The sequence below is a fragment of the Colobus angolensis genome, unplaced genomic scaffold, assembly GCF_000951035.1.
Source record: "Colobus angolensis palliatus isolate OR3802 unplaced genomic scaffold, Cang.pa_1.0 Scaffold198, whole genome shotgun sequence".
Classification (NCBI taxonomy): Eukaryota; Metazoa; Chordata; class Mammalia; order Primates; family Cercopithecidae; genus Colobus; species Colobus angolensis.
In genome coordinates, this window is record NW_012115132.1 from 205,281 (window position 1) to 226,046 (window position 20,766).

Here is a 20,766-nt window from a genome sequence, read left to right on the forward strand (position 1 = left end):
CAAAATAGGAGGATAAAATAACAAATCTCACTCCAGGTAGTTACCTCAGGATGGAACAGGTTTTGCTGGAATTTTTAGCTAAAGCTTACCTTTTACTTATGTTTTTCTTCTTGCAGATTTTAAACAAGTATGATTCCTGGATCTCATTCCTCAGCAGTGTGAGATACTGGATGGCTTTTAATATAGAAAGGGCCTGTCAGTCTTATTTTGGGTGTGTCCAGTGCATTAGTGGACCTCTGGGAATGTACAGAAACTCCTTGTTGCATGAGTTTGTGGAAGATTGGTACAATCAAGAATTTATGGGCAACCAGTGTAGCTTTGGTGATGACAGGCATCTCACGAACCGGGTGCTGAGTCTGGGCTATGCAACAAAATACACAGCTCGATCCAAGTGCCTTACTGAAACACCTATAGAATATCTCAGATGGCTAAACCAGCAGACCCGTTGGAGCAAGTCCTACTTCCGAGAATGGCTGTACAATGCAATGTGGTTTCACAAACATCACTTGTGGATGACCTATGAAGCGATTATCACTGGATTCTTTCCTTTCTTTCTCATCGCCACAGTAATCCAGCTCTTCTACCGGGGTAAAATTTGGAACATTCTCCTCTTCTTGTTAACTGTCCAGCTAGTAGGTCTCATAAAATCATCTTTTGCCAGCTGCCTTAGAGGAAATATCGTCATGGTCTTCATGTCTCTCTACTCAGTGTTATACATGTCAAGTTTACTTCCCGCCAAGATGTTTGCAATTGCAACAATAAACAAAGCTGGGTGGGGCACATCAGGAAGGAAAACCATTGTGGTTAATTTCATAGGACTCATTCCAGTGTCAGTTTGGTTTACAATCCTCCTGGGTGGTGTGATTTTCACCATTTATAAGGAATCTAAAAGGCCATTTTCAGAATCCAAACAGACAGTTCTCATTGTTGGAACGTTGCTCTATGCATGCTATTGGGTCATGCTTTTGACGCTGTATGTTGTTCTCATCAACAAGTGTGGCAGGCGGAAGAAGGGACAACAGTATGACATGGTGCTTGATGTATGATCTTCCATGGTTTGACGTTTGCAGTCACACACAACACCTTAGTTCCTCTAGGGGCTGTACAGTATTGTGGCATCAGATAATGCCACCAAAGGAGACATATCACTGCTGCTGGGACTTGAACAAAGACATTTATGTGGGTTTATTTTCATTCTGCCAAAGTAAAACGATACATCAACAAGAAGAAACTCAGATTTAACCTGTTATTTCTATGAAAATGGGATGAATTCTTTGTTTATGCACTTTTTCTTTACTGTGCATCCGCCTGAAAGTGTTTTGCCCTATATACCTCACTAGCCATGCTTTATGTGGGTTATCATGGAAGAAAAGGATTTTGGAAACTCAAGGAAAAGTTCTTTCAACCTATACAACCTAACTTATGGACTGTTTTGATAGATAATTTTTTTTTTTTTTTTTTAGGAAGAATTTTCTTTTTAACTTTACCAAATGAAATGCCAAAGGAAGTTTTAAAGGCCGTTGGCTGTGCTGTATTTTGATATAATTGTACTGTGTTTTTAAATTTTGTATGCCAATCTTAAAGACAATTTTTGCATATTCTATATTTTACTTCTCTGCCAAAATAAACCTGTTCTTCCTTTTTTAAAATAAAATAAGTTCTTAAAAAATTTATACTTAAAAAATCCTGCCCAAAATGTGAAGCTTGGTTGACTGATGTTTATGATAGAAAGAATAAAATGTTTCTCTCTCTCTACCTTTTAAAATTGAATAGTTTATTTCTGTGAAAAAAGTATTTAAACTTTCAACATTTTAACTTTTTGTTTTTATTTCTTTTACAAAAGGCCAATATACCTGTCACACTTTGGAAGTAAAAATACACACTTTCGTGTGTACGTTAAAAAAAAAATCATTGAAAATCAAGGCCAAAGGCAGTGCAATTTTTTCATAAGATTTTTTTAAAAAGGGAATGATAGTCTTTGAAAGAAAACAGTAGGCATCCAGCACTGGACGAAACATGGGTATCAAAGATGAATAATCTTTGGAGATTCTGGCATTGTTTTCCCAGACCAACTCAAGTGGAAAGTGGAGAAATTATCTGTATAATTTGGACACATACAATGCAGTTTATCAAAGGTTTTGTTCTGTGGCCTGAATTTACTGGGTCCTACCTATACATTGACCATGTTTTGCCTGTCTTTTATTTTTCAACTTGCCAGTTCACTTTACATGTTAGTATAATGTTTACACAGGTGAGTTGGATAAATTATAAAACACAAATTCAAAATTGGCAGATAGAATCACCAAGTATCTATCCTCTTTTACTTCAAAATGAGGAATTTTGTTTTTCTGAATTATACAGGTCATCGCTTCCTATTTCCTGTTCTGGACCTGTATAAAAATGTCTACACAGTAGAAGTGACATCAAGGTTTAATAAGTATACCAATGATTGGCACATATAAAAATTATTGAACCAAATACTCTGAACTTGGCTAATTTAGTTACTACAAGGCCTCCATTATCCAGTTTTAGTTTTTACACAATTGACCTTGCCTTGTAGCTGGTGCTGTGTAGACCTGTGTTGAACGGAATATATGAATAATTGAATAAACAGCATTATGGTGAGGCAGAGACACATGGAGAAGTGTTAAAAAAAAAATGGGCTTCCTGCCTTTCTGCCTCTTTTTTATGCAGTCATCTATGTTACATCTATCCTGCCTAAGAAAAAGCTGCACATTCTACCTTCAGAGTACAAAAAGGTACATCTTCTGAAACTCAAGACTCTCACTGATTGGAGAGCTTGTGGGAAACAATCACACCATGCCAATAAATGAGACGAAAACTTGAGTTTGCCTTTTTAACTATTTATGTTCTAAGTTAAGCTTTGATAACATTCAAATGTCAAATTCTCTCATTCTTATAAAAAGTTGAATTAATTGCCTGTATTTATTTTAGCAATTATTCAATGTATTTCCAGTATAGGATGTATAGTATAATTAATTTTTTGTAAATAAAATATTTTTGATAAGATAATTGCCTTTTTTTCTAAGGGAAGGGGGAACTCTGTTTTCCTGATTATAATGGTATGAATTTAGGAAGGGGGGGTTTAAAAAAATGATGGTTGGTAAAAAAGAATATGTCATTTAATGTTACTTATTATTAGGTAGAAATCCCCAAAATTGGTGTGGTTTGGAAATCTGGAAAACCAGAGAGAGAGGAGAGAGACTGTTTAATTATCATTACCCTTGTCTATAATTTTCTCTTCTGCTTCCCTTGAAAGCAGCACAAATTTAGACAATTTTGTTTATTATAGTAACGTATAGCAGGAAAAAAAAATCAGATATGCAGAAATATTATAAGCAAGCTTGTTTATTTCAGCATTATTCAGAAATAATAACAAAACCTTAACCTAAAATCAAATGATGAGGGCAATAATTAAATAAATCATGGCATTTCTATAAAATGGATTTTATAGAAGAGAACACATGGATTTTGGAGAAGTGTCACATTTAAAAAATAACCATTTTGTACAGTAACATCCCAATTTTATCAAACTGAAGATGTTTAAATATGACTATCTCTAATACTGGGAATGACTGATTTATATTCTGTGTATGTTTTTGTATTTTCCAAATATTATAAATATGTTTTTATAATCAGAAAAAAGACAATAAGTATGGATTTTTTAAAAAGTGGGTTGGGACATCTAACAGCATTTTCTGATCAGAGGAGCTTTGATAGTAATTACCTCATTTTACCTCTTATCCCTCAAATTCATTTTATTTCCCAGTTCTTTTGTGTTATCTGTTTTCTAAGAATCCTTCATTACTTTTGTACTGCTACATTATAAACTAGCCACTGAACATTACTGTCAGATAAGCCAGAAATATTGATGGTTCTAATCTTAATAATTCACTGATGAAGTCACTTGGGGACAATCTTTTGATGTAAAGAGCCTTAAAGTATACATTTTAGGACTGGGCATAGTGGCTCACGCCTGTAACTCCAGCACTGTGGGAGGATTGTTTGAGGCCAGGATTTTGAGATTAGCCTGGGCAACATGGCAAGACCCTGTCTCTACAAACAATTTTTTTTTTTTTAATAGCCCGGTGTGGTGTCGTCGCTACTCAGAAGGCTGAAGTGGGAGGATTGCTTTAGCCCCAGAGGTCAAGGAGGCTATAATGAGCTGTGTTTGCACCACTGCACTGCAGCCTGGGCAATAAAGTGAGACTGTCTCAAAAAACAAAAACAAAAAAAGCAAAAAACAACCACAAAACTATTCTTAATTCACCAGCATTACCAAAACAGGCAACAACCCAGATCATCCTGCAGCCCATAGTTTAATGACCCCTTCTCTTTAGGAATCTGTTGACTTATTTGTACCATTAAGTACTCACACTGACACCTAATTTTTGGGCACATACTACGTTTTAGGCACTACCGGAAGCATGCTTTATGGATTAGTTATTATGTCAGTCCCAAGAAGTTCCATTATTATTGCCATTTTAAGCAAGGAAGCTGAGTGAGGTTTAAAGAAATTTGGTAACTTAATATTATAAAGCCAGTACATTGTAGTGGTGGAATTTAGGTCCAGGCATTATGACATCAAGCTTGCCCCTTCAACTAATGCTACTCAGTATTTTGTCTATCAGCAGCATGTGAGAATTTGTTAGAAATGCAAGTTCATGGCCCTACCCCAGGCCTGCTGAATCAAATTCTCTGGAGAATCTGTTAAATAAGATTCCCACCCAGGTGACTTTTACACACATTAAAGTTTGAGGAGCATTGTCCTAATCTAGTATTTTATATGGTTCCCTTCAAACCGCATGCCATTTCTAAGATAGTTATTCATTCAAATATTGTATTCTCCCATTGAACTTTTCTACTTTAATATAATTTATGGGTGTTGGCAGATACCTGGTTTTCACTAAGTCTATTAAGTACCTGTTATAGGCTGGGCACTGTGGCTCACGCCTGTAATCCCAGCACTTTGGGAGGCCGAGGCTGGTGGATCACCTGAGGTCAGGAGTTAGAGACCAGCCTAGCCAACATGGTGAAACCCTGTCTCTACTAAATATGCAAAAATTAGCCAGGCCTGGGGGCTTATGCCTGTAATCCCAGCTACTCTGGAGGCTGAGGCACGAGAATCATTTGAACCCAGGAGGTGGAGGTTGCAGTGAGTGGACATGAGGCCATTGCACTCCAGACTCGGCAACAGAGCAACACTCCCTCTAAAAAAAAAAAAAAAAAAGTTCCTGTCATGGGCAAGAAATGAAGTGGTGTACATTGTGTCTATACTCAAACAGCTTACAATTGAGTAAGAAGGATATTTACACTGTAAGTAAGAGGGTAGTTACACTGGGATTTGATGCAAAACAGAATAATAGAGGTATAAAGAGTGGCATGGGATGTAAAAAGAAAGTGGAAGTGAACATGTACAATTATCCTCATAACGGCAGGTTTTAAGACAGCCTGGGATTTAGGTTGATTCTTTAAAGATGTGCAAACTTGGATGGGAATTAAGGATTTTTCAGGTAAAAGAAATAACATAAATACAACGATAGTGGTGTGATTTTAATATGTGGTGCTTTAAACAGAATTAACAAATTTAATTAAAGTGGAGGTTGTAGTTAAGTGGGATGTGATTATAGATAGTAAATTTGAAGGCCGGGTGTGGTGGCTCACGCCTGTAATCTCAGCACTTTGGGAGGCCAAGGCAGGCGAATCACCTGAGGTCAGGAGTTCGAGACCAGCTTGGCCAACGTGGCGAAACCCCGTTTCTAGTAAAAATACAAAACTTAGCTGGGCGCGGTGGCAGGCACCTGTAGTCCCAGCTACTCGGGAGGCTGAAGCCGGAGAATCACTTGAACCCAGGAGGCGGAAGTTGCAGTGAGCGGAGTTTGTGCCATCACACTCCAGCCTGGGCAGCAGAGCAAGACTCTGTCTCAGGGAAAAAAAAAAAAAAAAAAGCAAGTAAATTTGAAGATGGATGATAGAAGACCATAACACAACTGGGAGAAATACTAGAATGAGGTATTTACATTACTTTTGATAGATGACACACTCATGGAATTTTTGGACAGGATTCTAACATTGTCATAAAATAAGGCACTTTATGATGGTTTGGTTTCGAAGATCTCACATAAACAATTGTGTTTATAATTACAATTTGGCCTGAGCATGCTTCTAATAAACTGGTATTGCTCTCCCAGGCACCTGACCACATTCATTGTATTTCTTCCCAGGCTGCCTCTTGCTTTACATTCTCAGGTCATCACCTCTTGCCAATTACCCAAGCACTCTCTTCAACTTTTGTTTTGGTATAAGAAGCCAGTAACCAGCTAGTTATTACAGTCATTTGATCCCACCTTTGCCATGTCATTCAAATTCGTCTCTCATCCTTGTTAAGACTTTTAAAAATCTCTTAGCTGAACTGTTGAAAACACCTCCTGACGGCCGGGTGCGGTGGCTCTCGCTGTAATCCCAGCACTTTGGGAGGCCGAGGTGAGCAGATCACCTGAGCTCAGGGGTTCGAGACCAGCCTGGCCAACATGAAAAAACCCAGTCTCTACTAAAAATACAAAAATTAGCTGGGCATGGTGGCACCTGTAGTCCCAGCTACTTGGGAGGCTGAGGCAGGAGAATCACTTGAACCAGGGAGGAAGAGATTGCAGTGAGCCAAGATCATGCCACTGCCTCCCAGCCTGGCACAGAGAGAGACTCTGTCTCAAAATAAATAAATAAAAATAAAAAAATAAAGAAAATACCTCCTGACTACATTTCTACTCTCCATTTCTGTTTTATCCAATGAATTCTTTGCATTTCTGTTAAAATTATCATTGTAAGGCCCAGTTCTGAATACAAAGATTTAACTTCACCTCATTGTCAACAAGATAAAAGCATTAAATATGTAAGAAATTATTCAAGGCTGATGATTATCTATTTTCTCACTTGCAGTCCTTTACTCCTACTATTTTTCATGTTCTACTAAACTAGATTTTTTTGCTCCCTCTTGAACACACTTTGCCCTTCTCCTTTGTTAGTATTTGCTCTCAATCTTGAATGGCTTTTCACCTTTCCCCTATTCCCATATATATTTGTCAAAATTCTTCCATATTCTTCATTTTACTAGCGTATCCTTTACCCAATACCTCAATTTAAAATGATTTATTTACCTTTGCTCTTAGGGTCCTATTTTTATCTCTGTCATGCAGTCCAGACTTTCTTCTGTCTTGCTTCATGAATATTAGTGCACATGATAACAACCTGGTAGACGAAAAGGTTTTTGAGGCTAAGTCTTCGTCTTTATCATTTTTGAATCCTCCATGGTAACTAGCATAGTCATGTGATCATTACAATTTGGTTAATAGGCCAGGTGGTGGTTCACACCTGTAATCCCAGCACTTTGGGAGGCCAAGGCAGGCAGATCACTTGAGATCAGGAGTTCAAGACCAGGCTGGCCAATCTGGTGAAACCAAATCTCTACTAAAAATACAAAAAAATAAATTAGCCAGGAGTGGTGGCAGGCTCCTAGGCTCCTGTAATCCAAGTTACTTGAGAGGCTGAGGCAAGAAAATGGCTTGAACCCAGGAGGCGGAGGTTGCAGTGAGCCGAGATCGTGACACTGTACTCCAGCTTGGGTGACAGAGCAACTCAGTCTCAAAAAAAAAAAAAAAAAGGTGAATAAGTAAATGAACACATGGACACATGAAGGAACCAGGAAGGATGGATGGATTCAAGTAATAAATCTTCTTTCAGGAAAGTTGATAGTATTCCAGGCATTTTGCTGCAGGATGAGCTTTGGGGTGTGAGGGCTACACATTCTTTATGCTTTGGCCAGAGAGCTGATGCTTTTGTCAAAAAAAAAAAAAAAAAAAAGAGTACCTTGGCACTGTCTATCAAGTTAAAGCATCCATTGGACAAACAGTTTTTGAGTAGTGATGATTTGCCAGACTTTGCTGGGATATCAGAAATAAGAAATTATACTTTCCTTCAAAAAGTTACTTAAAGGAACTCAAAGTAAGCCATGCTCTTACTTTACTGTGGTCATTTCCAGAAGCTCTTCCTGACCCCACTTCCTCCCACTGCCACCTTTGTGTAGTGAATTCCTATTCTACCCTTCAACCTCAGCTCAATCCTCACTTCCTCCGGGAAGTCTTCCATGACTACCATTGCCAGGTTTGTTTCTCTATTATATTCTCTTACGATATTTCTTAGTGCTTATTTTTTTAGTTTTGTTTCTACGACTCCTTGTTCAATATCTGTCTCTTTCAGTAAAGGATAAGCTGGATGATGAAAGGAACTGTGTGAGGCTGGGTGTGGTGGCTCACGCCTGTAATCCCAGCACTTTGGGAGACTGAGGTGGGCGGATCACGAGGTCAGGAGATCGAGACCATCCTGGCTAACACAGTGAAACCCCGTCTCTACTAAAGATACAAAAAAAAAAAAAAAAATTAGCCGGGCATGATGACGGGTGCCTGTAATCCCAGCTACTCGGGAGGAGAATGGCGTGAACCTGGGAGGCAGAGTTTGCAGTGAGCCGAGATCGCGCCAGGGCACTCCAGCCTGGGCAACAGAGCGAGACTCTGTCTCCAAAAAAGAAAGAAAGAAAGGAACTGTGTCCAATTGTATCAGCACTGCATGCTCTGATCTGAGCACACAGTATGTCACAGGTTAGGAACTCAATATAAATTTGTGAACAGAATAAAAGCATGAGGAAATAAAGCTCCCAATACAGGTTGGGAAACACCCACAGAGTCAGAGTTATTTTTTCTTTTAAGTCAAAATCTTAGCTTTCTAGCTATAAGGAACTCCTTCATCCCTGGGTCGACTTATAACTTAAGATAGGAAGAGAAGCTAGAAACAGAAATGCATCAGTGTTGGGAAAGAAAAAGGTATGGGCAGGAGGCTGGTCTTCAGTTGTGAGAAAGGTGAAGAGGTAGACTTCACTAGAATTCCTGTAATGAGGATGCACAGATCCCTCCCTAAAAAATTGTTTTTATTAACTTACTAATTTAAATGCTAAGTACTACATTTCCTTTATTGTTTAATGGTTCATGTTTTTCTTTGATGTAATTTGGACAAGTACTGTTGACACATGTTCTCTTATTATCTGCTTTCCTGGAATACCTAGACTTCTCATCGAACAAAGGTATTTCTGATACAATGTTTTACCTTCAAATCATAAAATACTAATGTGTATTTTATATGCTATCAAGCTGTATTACAATGCAGTACATCTGAAGCTTTTCTTATACATGCATATCGTATACATTCATGGAATCATCTCTTTACATAGCTAACTCTACCTTGTCATTTATGACTCAATTCGATATCATTTTCACCAGAAATCTTCCCTGACCCCCCTGTCCCACCTGTATTGCATAGCATGTTTTCTTTACCCCTGGTGATCTCTCTTCCACAAATGACATGGTGTGATCATCATCTTGTCCTAGATCCTGGGCTTCCCCACACCTAGCATAGGATCTCCCCAAAAGCAGGAGTTCAGTAATCATGGGTTGGATCATGTTAAATTTGTTTCTATAGGAAAAAAAAATTATTTACACTACAAGTGTATGCCTATAAATATATATCCTTACTTTATATGATTTCATTCATTCATGCAGTTATTTAATCTTCAACAAATATTTGTTAGGTGTCTACTATATATATGTTTTGTGCTTGGAAAAGGAAAAATTGTTGCTTCAGTGAGTGCTTGCAACATCAGTGCTCCAAGGTATTGAAAGACCATTCATTAATTAAAAGAGTTTTAATCTCAGGCATGTTGAAGAAACACCGTATTTCTTCGCTGTAGAAATTCTCAGAAACTTTTTTTTTTTTTGAGACGGAGTCTGGCTCTGTCACCCAGGCTGGAGTGCAGTGGCCGGATCTCAGCTCACTGCAAGCTCCGTCTCCCGGGTTTACGCCATTCTCCTGCCTCAGCCTTCCGGGTAGCTGGGACTACAGGCGCCCGCCACCTCGCCCGGCTAGTTTTTTGTAGTTTTTAGTAGAGACGGGGGTTTCACCATGTTAGCCAGGATGGTCTCGATCTCCTGACCTTGTGATCCGCCCATCTCGGCCTCCCAAAGTGCTGGGATTACAGGCTTGAGCCACCGCTCCCGGCCTCTCAGAAACTTTTAATGTGCTGATGAGCTTTATGAATCTACAAGAAAGGCCCGTCACATACAGAAATCCCCACACTTACGTGACTATGATACTCTTTCCACTGGGATGTCGGTTAACATCTGGATTAACATTATTATTCTGCAGAACATAGTTCAGGCGACACTGGCATGTATTTTCTGACATCACAAGTTGAATTTGTTTTCACTCACCCTCTAGAAACGTCACTCAGAGCTTAACCGCCTTCTCATTTGAGTAATCAGCTCCAGGTGTGGGGATCACAGGGCGAAGAGACAGAAACCTTCAGGTTCATTTGGCTTAGCCTACCAGCTACAGAAACAGGCTCTTCGCTAAAGAGTTCAATGTACCCACCTGTTGTCAGAAAGCTCTCCACACTATGGCTTAGGCAAACCTAAGTGATTTGTTTTAATTCTGCTTTTTAGGGCAACAAGGAGTTTAATCCTTGTATGTTGGGAAAATGTACAATTAGTGGGTTAGCTAGTCTTTGAAACAACTCTGGCAATGTATGAGAGCACTGACGGAAAAGAAGCACTATTGCTTTGTAAACCAAGGGAAATTTTGCTTTTTGTTCTCTTAGATTGTGTTGATTGTTGAGTAACAAAATCAAATACAATCTTTTTTTTTTTTTTACCAGGTGAGGATAGAATCACAGTATTTATGCCTTACTCTCAGAATGAACGGAGGCACTGGTATGTCATTTAAGTAAACAATTAGTCTCTCCAAAGTGTAATGTGTCTCTAATTAAAAAAAATAGATGCAAGTATTACAAAAATAAAAATCCTGGAAGAAGGATCTCTGGGAATCAAAAATGAATGGCTGTTTTATGAAGCTATTAGTGGAATCACCGCAGATATAACTTAAAAGTCATTTGGTCCAATTCAGCTGCTTCAAATGTTACAGGAATGAAACGAAGCAAGGTATAAAGAAAGAGAGAGAGCAGAAAAAGTTCAAGCTCCTTATCTCCAGTAAGTACCCTGCAATCCATTTGATTTTTAGCTGCTGGGTTCTAGCTTCACAATGGGTTACATACCCTGGAGCCAGCATCTGGCTCTCTTTCATCCAGACAAGTGTTTGAGGCCTGCTTTATAATGCAGAAAACCTCTAATACGCCATTTCTGGGCAGCTTCTCTAATCTTAAACCTGACATATTGAGGCTATGCTTAAGTCCATTCCCTTCAAAAGGAGTTGTAAATTATACGCTTTCAGGATTACAGGTCTTTGATATTTAGATTTTAAATATAAGACCACTCTGAGTAGTACAGCACAGTACCTGAAATGTTCAGCTCCATTAGGAAATATCATAACACATTAAAAAAGTGGAGATTCTAAAGTTCTTGCTCCAAAACAAATTGCTGCCATATTACCCATTTTGGAAGTGTGTAAGGCCAGACAAGTTTGGAGCTCTGACTCATTGTGTACTTGGGCTTTGGTTGCAGATTGACTTGTATTCAAACTGCTGCTCTGCTATTTTTCAGCTGTATAAACTTGAGAAAACTACACCACCACTTTGAGCCTTATTTTCTTTATCTGAATAATAAAGGAAATGACACTCACCTTTCAGAGTTATTGTGTAATCAAAATATCCTATGAAAAATACATAAGAAAAATACTTACCATGTCATACAAGTTTAACAAAATTTTACTTTTTCCTTCTCTCATAAACAACTAACTTCATTAATATTCCTTTCTTCCTATGCTTTCTTTATTCATCAAAACACAAGACTGAGGACTTGGATATATAACTCAAATACTAAGGCATTTTACCTCTCAAAACTGCTTTTATTTTTGAGATGGACTCTAATTCTGTTGCCAAGGCTGGAGTGCAGTGGTGTGATCTAGGCTCACTGCAACCTCCACCTCCCAGGTTCAAGAGATTCTCCTACCTCAGCCTCCCAAAGTAGCTGAGAGTACAGGCACCCGCCACTACGCCCAGCTAATTTTTTGTATTTTTAGTAGAGACGGGGGTTTCACCATGTTGGCCAGGCTGGTCTCGAACTCCTGACCTCGTGATTTGCCCGCCTCGGCCTCCCAAAGTGCTGGGATTACAGGCATAAGCCACCGTGCCCATGCCTCAAAACTGCATGTTAAGTTACCCATTTCTAGGCTTCTATACGTACTTAAGATATTTTTTTTTTCTTCCGAATAGGAGACCACCCTCTTCAGACACAGAACTGGTAAACTCATCTAATTGTCTAGTATCTTCTGACATCCAGAATAACACTTAATACAGAAAATTTTACATCTGATAAAATAAATGCTTTGGAATGTCTAAAATATGGTAGGTGGGTCAGTAGGAAAAGCATGATGTTGACATTAGTTGAATTTCAGTCCTGGCTTCACTGGGTTCTGGTTAACTCTTGGTGAATATCTCAATTTCTCAATTTGAAAAGCATAAGAGGTCCCCTGCTACAAACTTCACAGGGAGTCTAACTGAGACTAAATAATAATATTAGTAATAATAATAGAAGGAAGAGGCCATTGGGAATTCAGAAAAACTCTGCACATTTGAGTTATGCTGATTTGTTCTGAGCATTAGGACACATGAAGATTTTTACCTTACAAAGGTCAGATAAGGGCCTGAGTCCTGGTGGACTCTTCTCATCATCATTATCACCCCCCTCAGCCAAGCCACCAGCATCTTACATGTATTGTCAGACATCTATCCTTTCTCCCACTCTTGCACCTTTCCAACAGCCAGGGTGAGAGCATCTGACACACCTGCGTAGAAGCCTTCAAACATCTTATCTTAGAATACCGTATTCCACAAGGTCCAACATGATCTGCCTTCTGTATGTTTCCATGACTTCCTGTTGCACCTCTCTCCTTCCTTATTACATTACACACTGGCATCCTTTCTGTTCCTCAGCCAAGACAAGCTTGTTCCCGCCTCAGGGGCCATTAACCATTGCTATTTATTTGCCTAAAGTGCTCTTCTCCAAGAACATAGCACGGTTGATTTCTTCTTGTTATTGAGTTCACCTCTTCAGAGAGTTATTTCCTGGCCATGTCATCTAACGTGACATCCTGTCCCCCCTCACTTTCTACCATATCATCATATTATTTTTCTCAAAGCATTTGCTGTTGGAAATTAGCGTATTTATGTATTTATTTATTTACTTGATTGTTGTCTCTTTTAGCACCCAGAGTATAAAATTCAGAGAACAGGGACATCTCAGAGCTCCAGAACAGTGTTTCACATACAGAAAATACTAAATGAATATGACTGAATATATGCAGGTATAAAATATTGGTGCAAATACCTCACTTTAATAAGCCTTCTTTCTGCTCACCCAAAATTGAATCATAAGACAGGTCACAGAGGATATCAAAGGAAGCCTTTTTTTCCCTTTCCACTGATATTCATTTCCACAAATTAACAATTTACCCTACAAGTTAGACCCAAGTATAATAAATACTTAAAAATGTATGGCTTAGTTATGTACAGACTGTGGAACTGGAGCTTTGTCTCTTCTTTTTAAAAAATGTTTTAATCAATACTACATGAATGTTTATTTAAGCTCACATCCAGGATTTTAAATGTTGTAACTCTCTTTGATATCTGATAATATTTTTCAAGTTTGAGTATCTGGTGGGGAGAAGATACTGTAAGGAAAAGAAATACACTAATTTTGGGCCAGGTGCAGTGGCTCACGCCTGTAATCCCAGTACTTTGGGAAACTGAAGAGAGAGGATCACCTGAGGTCGGGAGTTCGAGACCAGCCTGACCAACATGGAGAAACTGTGTCTCTACTAAAAATACAAACAAATTAGCCGGGCATGGTAGCGCATGCCTGTAGTCCCAGCTACTCGGGAGGCTGAGGCAGGAGAATCACTTGAACCTGGGAGGCGGAGGTTGCCATGAACCAAGATTGCGCCATTGCACTCCAGCCTCGGCAACAAGAGAGAAACTCTGTCTCAAAAAAAAAAAAAAAAAAGAGAGAGAGAGAGAAAGAAATACACTAATTCTCTGTGTACCGATGGCCACAGTTACTGCTTGCTCATTTTTAAGCCCTACCCGGGAGAAGTCCCACATCACTTTGCCAGTAACCTAGGCACCGGATGGTGATTTGTAGCCAGCAATAACCTTTTCTAAGTAGAATTTTGGCAGAAGGAGCATAGTTAGAGATTAGCAAGTACAAAGAGAGCTGAGAACTTCCATTGACCTTCCAGGACCATGACGGAGGCTGCTTATGTTGCTATGACCCTATTAGATGGCCAACTTCCAAACTGTTCAGAACATGACTTCTGGGCATATAGAGCTCATATCTCACTGTATGGATAAAAGTCCAGCCTAAACAAGGTCTTATTAAGAAAGTGTCTCCATAGAAATTATACTATCTGGCAAGCGACAAATCCAATGATGCCATAGGTATTTTCCATCTTTTCTTCCCATGCTTGAGTCATTTCCTTTCTAGAGCAGATAATGGATAGTCTACAGACTGTGAGAATCTATGTGTAAAGGTTAAAATATTTCTCCAGAATTGATCTAACCCAGCTGAGCTTCTGAAGTCAGATAAATACTGGTCCTCACAACTATAGCCTTATTCCCTCTTCGCTTCTACCATTGTGAATAGGAACATACCTTTTTATTTTTATTTTTATTTTTTCACTCTAAACCCACTGATAAAACAAATTAGTTGGTTGTTTTTTTTTATTTCCTGTTTAAGTCAACAGATGTGAATGGCAGAGTGAAGGGAGGCTGGAGGCTTAGATTTGGAGTCAACATTAGCTAGTAGCTGATCACTCTAATCCAAGCACTTCCTACTCACGTGATTTTGGTTAATTCATTTATTTAAGATTCACTTACCTTATCTTATTATCCTACAAAGCCTAGGTGAAACATCAACCTCTTCTGAGAGAAGCTTTTCTGGTGGAACTAAGAGTCAATAACTCCGTTCTTTATTTCCAGACATCACTTGTATTTTCCAGTAGTGCATTTAATATATTATATTTAATTAATCAAAACTTTCTCATGTTCCCTGATAGACTGTGATCTGCTCAATGCGGAAGTCTATGTCTTGTTCATCTTTGTAAACATATTTTATCAACATGAAATGCTTTTTCATGGAGTGAAGGCTATATTTGTTGATCAAGTGAATGAATAAGTGATCTTATCATTTTTGATAATTAGCAAAACAATAGAAAAATGCTAAGTCAAAAGTAAATATCAGGTAGGCTGGATGACTGCCAAATGACAAGTAATTTTAAATACATGATTTCATTTAATCCCACCAAGCTTATAAATTAAGTATAAATAATCTCATTTTAAGATGAGGGAATTGACATTTGGAAGTATTAGATTTTCCCAAAGTCCATTAACACATAAAGGCAGAATTCAAAAAAGATTTATTCTTTTCATTCTGACACTTTTTCCAGTCTCCCATAACCAGCTTTACAAATGCTTTCTTCAGGCTGGGAGCGGTGGCTCTCACCTGTAATCCCAGCACTTTGGGAGGCCGAGACAGGCGGATCACCTGAGGTCAGGAGTTTGAAACCAGCCTGGCCAACATGGATAAACCCTGTCTCTACTAAAAATACAAACATTAGCTGGGTGCGGTGGTGGGTGCCTATTATCCCAGCTACTTAGGAGGCTGACACAGGAGAATCGCTTGAACCTGGGAGGCGGAGGTTGCAGTGAGCCAAGATTGCACGGCTGCACAGCCTGGGCGACAGAGCAAGACTCTGTTTCAAAACAAACAAACAAACACACACACACACAGACACATACCCCCCCAAAAAAATAAATGCTTTCTTCAATAAATGCTACTAGCATTAAATTAAATCATATCTCAAAAAACACATTTTTACAGGATATTAAAATAATGAAATTCATTTATGTTACTTTTCAATTATCAAACAACATAGAGATCTATATATCTAACAATATGTGGCTTGGAAAATCTGAAAGACTGATGACGCATCTAAATTAGCATGGTTAAACACACAGGCTTTGAGCTAAGATATGAATTATGATCCCAACTCTGCCATTTATAAGACATGTGACCCTGAGCAAGTTATGTAGGCTCAATGAGACTAATTTTCCTCATCTTTAAGTAATTTATTTCTTGAATGCAACAGGGCAAGACTGACCAACTAAGGCAGTATTGAAGAGCAAAGATCAGAGAACCAGGCAGAAATGTAAGAGGGTTGGAAACATTGTAGCTGTGGGTAATTAAAAGAGGATTCCTGTTCTGATGAGGGGGCCTATTTACCATAAGTGCCTCCTACCGTGAATGAGCTTCAGCTATGCTTCTGTCTTTGTGCTGTTGTGCACTCATGATTCAAATTCTTACAAGGGAGATTCTGATTGGTTCAGCTTAGGTCACGTGCCCAACCTTTGACTAAGGGAGGGCAGGACTCTTTAATAGCCATTGCTGTCAATTCTGTATACAGTAAAAAGGAAGCAAGTCTCCAAAAGATAATAGGAGTCCTCTTACCAAAAAAAAAAAAAAAAAAAGCTTTCAAAAAATGGGAGTCTCAAAACAACAAACATCTATAAAAGACTCCCTTAGAGGGTTAGAGTGAAGATTAAGTGTGTTTTAGAAAATGTATGACAGTGTTGGCTAATAGTTAAGTATTCACAAATGTCTAATTTTTTAAATATTATGAATAGAAATATCTTTATTTTAGATCAATAATATATAGCACACTGATTGGAGCAGAATGCCTGTGTGTGAAATTTGGTTGTTTCACCTATGGCCTGTGTTATCCCTGGCAACCTTAGTAAGCTCTCTGCTGCACTTAACTGCATTTGTCAAAGGTACCATAAAAGTATTAGTTTCAAGGAAGATGAAGGTTATTTTAAGTATCTATTGTGTATAATAAATTGTGCCAAAACGTAGCGGCTTAAAACAAAAACAATTTATTATTTCTCACAACAAATCAAGCCAAGTCTTGATCACAGTGATTTCTTAGCCAGGCATCATCATCATTTCTCTCTCTCCCCTCTATGTGCTCTTTCCAGCAGAGTAGCTGGTTTGGAAAAAAACTATCCAAACTGTGTTTTTCCTCTGCTCTCACACGACGACAATCAACACAGTAGACCTCTGTGACCAAATGTGTGGGGGCGTTCCCACACACACCAAGCGGTGGACACCAGCTGGGTGTTCTCTCATTCATTCCAACACTTTTCTACCTGGAGATAGTGTCAGATCTGACAGGTGGAAGACTCAGTCCCCATGACTGCCCTCCCCTCCCCCTGACACCTGTCAAAAGTCCAGGCCTCCAGAACTTCTGACCTACCAGCTTTGAGTTGGGGTTCTCATGGCCCCCTCCCCTCTTTGTCTTCTATTAATTTGCTGGAGCAGCCCACAGAACTCGGGGAAACAATTATGTTTATCGGTGTATTACAAAGGATATTGTAAAGGCTACAGATAAAGAGATATGTGGGGTGAGGTATGAGGGAAGGGGCACAGAGCTGCCATGCCCTCCCTGGATACCAGCCTCCAGAAACCTCCAGGTGCTCAGCTATCCAGACGCTCTCTGAATCCAGTCTCTTTGGATTGTTTTGTTTAGTTTTGTTTTTTGAGAAGGAGTCTCACTCTGTTACCCAGGCTGGAGTGCTGTGGCGTGATCTCGGCTCATGGCAACCTCTGCCTCCCGGGTTCAAGCAATTCTCCTGGCTCAGCCTCCCGAGTAGCTGGGATTACAGGCGCCTGCCACCGCACCTGGCTAATTTTTGTAGTTTTAGTAGAGATGGGGTTTCACCATCTTGGCCAGGCTGGTCTTGAACTCCTGACCTCGTGATCTACCCGCCTTGGCCTCCCAAAGTGCTGGGATTACAGGCATGAGCCACTATGCCCAGCCGTCTTCTTGGATTTTTAAGGAAATTTCATGATGTCAGCATTCCTTCTTCCAGTGTATAGGGCGGGACTCTCTCTAAGGAGAGTCCTTTATTATGTATAATAAATTGTGCCAAAACGTAGAGGCTTAAAACAAAAACAATTTATTATTTCTCACAACAAATCAAGCCAAGTCTTGATCACAGTGATTTCTTAGCCAGGCATCATCAACATACTCAAAAGATCCATACTCAGAAAAATGGGAGAAGTTGAGAGTCCTGTATTGGGGCAGGTAAAAGGAAAATAGAGGAAGGTCAGAGTAATTCTGGTTTTTGAGGCCTAAGACACCCAACAGTATAACAAATGAATGTAGCAAGGGCTATGGGAGTTATGAGCCAGAAACTGTGGACAAAAACCTACAAACATATAATAACACCACAGTAGCCAAACTTCTTTACAGGGTAGCTTTGAGGGACTCTCAGAGGGGGACAGAAAATAAGAGAAAAAGACCTAGTGCACAAGGAATTATCGAGCCTCTGTATGTCTCAGGCTTGCTCATGTACAGCTAGCCAAATACATTAATATGACCAAGTTCAGAATTGATGTGCAAGGACTACACACAGGATATGCATAGTTTACGGTACAATAGTTTATTGACATGTTCAACAGTCTACCACAATAATTACATGAGATTTGTAAACAGTGCTCAGTAAATGTCAGCTAATGGCCTGAACCCTTTATTTTACAAAAGAGCAAAAAATAAAGATTTATTACTGTTGTTAAATATTTTAAATAAAATTTAGTCAAGTCTTGATCATAGGGATTTCTCGGCTGTGTTTTTCTTTTTCTTTTTTCTTTTTTTTTTTTTTTTTTTTTTGAGATAGAGTTTTGCTCTGTAACCCAGGCTGGAGTGCAGTGATGCCATCTCAGCTCACCGCAACCTCTGCCTCCTGGGTTCCAGCAATTCTCTGCCTTAGCTTCCCGATAGCTGGGATTACAGGTGCCCACCACCATGCCTGGCTAATTTTTTGTATTTTTAGTAGAGATGGGGTTTCACCATCTTGGCCAGGCTGATCTTGAACTTCTGACCTTGTGATCCACCCGCCTCGGCCTCCCAAAGTGCTGGGATTATAGGCGTGAGCAGCCGCACCCGGCCTCTCAGCTGTGTTTTTCTATTGAGTGCCCAAAATGACAATATTCTGCCTTGTTGGTTAAGGGCTCAGTACATTTTAGACAGCAGACATTTAAATGGCAAGGCTAACATTTTATAAGACTTGTTACTTCAACAATTTCATTTCCATAAGAAAACAAGCTTCAGGAGCCACACTGTGGGACCAAAAGCTTTCTCATTTAATGTGCTGTAGATCTGTTCAAAGAAGTGAATGGCAATTAGACTGAGGTTCGAAGTTTCCCTTTACAAAGAACTAAAAGGATGTTTGGGGTCTGAATAATCTTAAGAGCAGGTGTTTACAATCATTCATTTGGATCATGAAAGAACCTCAGTGAGGAGCTTTGCTGGAGCTTTGAAATGCATCTTAATGAGTGAGGATGACAAATCCGGAAAGCTTACTTCCCTGTTGAGTTGATCTGAGCTGGGATTATCTAGTATTGCTCATTCACCATGTTTTCCAAATATGATTATTTTCAGTGTCAGATGTCTTAGTATTACTTTAGACTATAATTAGCTAGCAAATTTCATCCCTTTTGAATGTCTGGCACACAGTAGTGCTCCATGAATATTATGTTCCTTCTGTATCTCAACCCCAGCATATTATCAGAATTCCTTTGGTTTCAAGTTAGAGGAAACAAAGCACAAATAATTTATATAAATAGAGTGTTGGGTAAATGCACCTGAAAGCAATAGCTTGAAGATACCCTGAAAATGACTCTGTATGGCAGAGGTATTTGAATGTGTGTTCTAATCTAGGGAATCCAGGCGGGGCCAACCCAGGGATTCGATTCATTCCTTGTCCATGAGGAACACCTGAGCTGCTGTTTCTTCTCGTGGAACGTGGGCCATACAGTGGACTGGGGCCCTGAGTTCTGGGAGGCGTGAAGGTTGCCAGGTGGAGGTTGTTAAAGGGAGGCTATCAAGTGAAAATACGACATAAACTGCATGCTGTTTGCACGTGATTGCAGTTTCCCTGCCCAGCCTGCCGCCACTGGGCCGTGCGATCATACTGTCCAGCCTGCCATCACTGAACTGTAGGGAGACAGATATGTGGTCCAGCCTGTTGCCACTGGACAATTTCTGTGCATAATGTGGTTCTCCTGTCCAGCTGCTGCCACTGGACTCTCTTTTCTGTATGTAAGCCCCTAATTAAACCCTGCGTCTTGTTTGCTGGCTCTGCACCTCTTCTTTGGCCCGTTAAACCTGATGCCTTTCCTATTGAGGTTAACAGGGGTTCAGCACAACAGAGGGAAATTTATTTTAAAGACATTGAAGAGGAACGTGTGATTGGCCCAGCTCAATAACCCTCCCCATCTGGGTAGATGTAGCCTATGATGTAGCATTACCCTCTTCCCCGTGGGAGAGCAGAATGTATTATAGAAGATGAGGTAGGATGAGCAGACAATTGCATATATGTCAATTTCACATATTATCACAGACTCAATGGGTAAACCCACAGTCAGAAATAAAAGAACAAGAGTCTCTTGGTAAAGCGGTAAGTGTGACATCTAGAAAGCCAACTCCCTCTGTCTTCCGTTAACTCTACTCCTTATAGCACTCTAGCCCTGTAGGTTTTCCCTAAATCCCTTCCTCCTATGTCAGGTGGATGCTATGCAGGGCAGCCCCTTGGACTACCTCTGATGCTGTGCTCTTGCTCAATTAAGGCTGCCA

The 20,766-nt window shown here is 39.6% G+C and overlaps 1 protein-coding gene across 1 annotated transcript in view; it reads left to right on the top strand.

The window, feature by feature from the left end:
• The window catches only part of HAS2 (hyaluronan synthase 2), a 17,490-nt gene extending 14,460 nt beyond the window's left edge, over window positions 1-3,030 (top strand). Inside the window, exon 3 of the mRNA XM_011941057.1 lies at window positions 117-3,030. Coding sequence (XP_011796447.1) covers window positions 117-1,046 — 930 coding nt within the window. The 3' untranslated portion in view covers window positions 1,047-3,030. The remainder of the gene's footprint in view (window positions 1-116) is intronic.
• The last annotated feature ends 17,736 nt before the right edge of the window (window positions 3,031-20,766 follow it).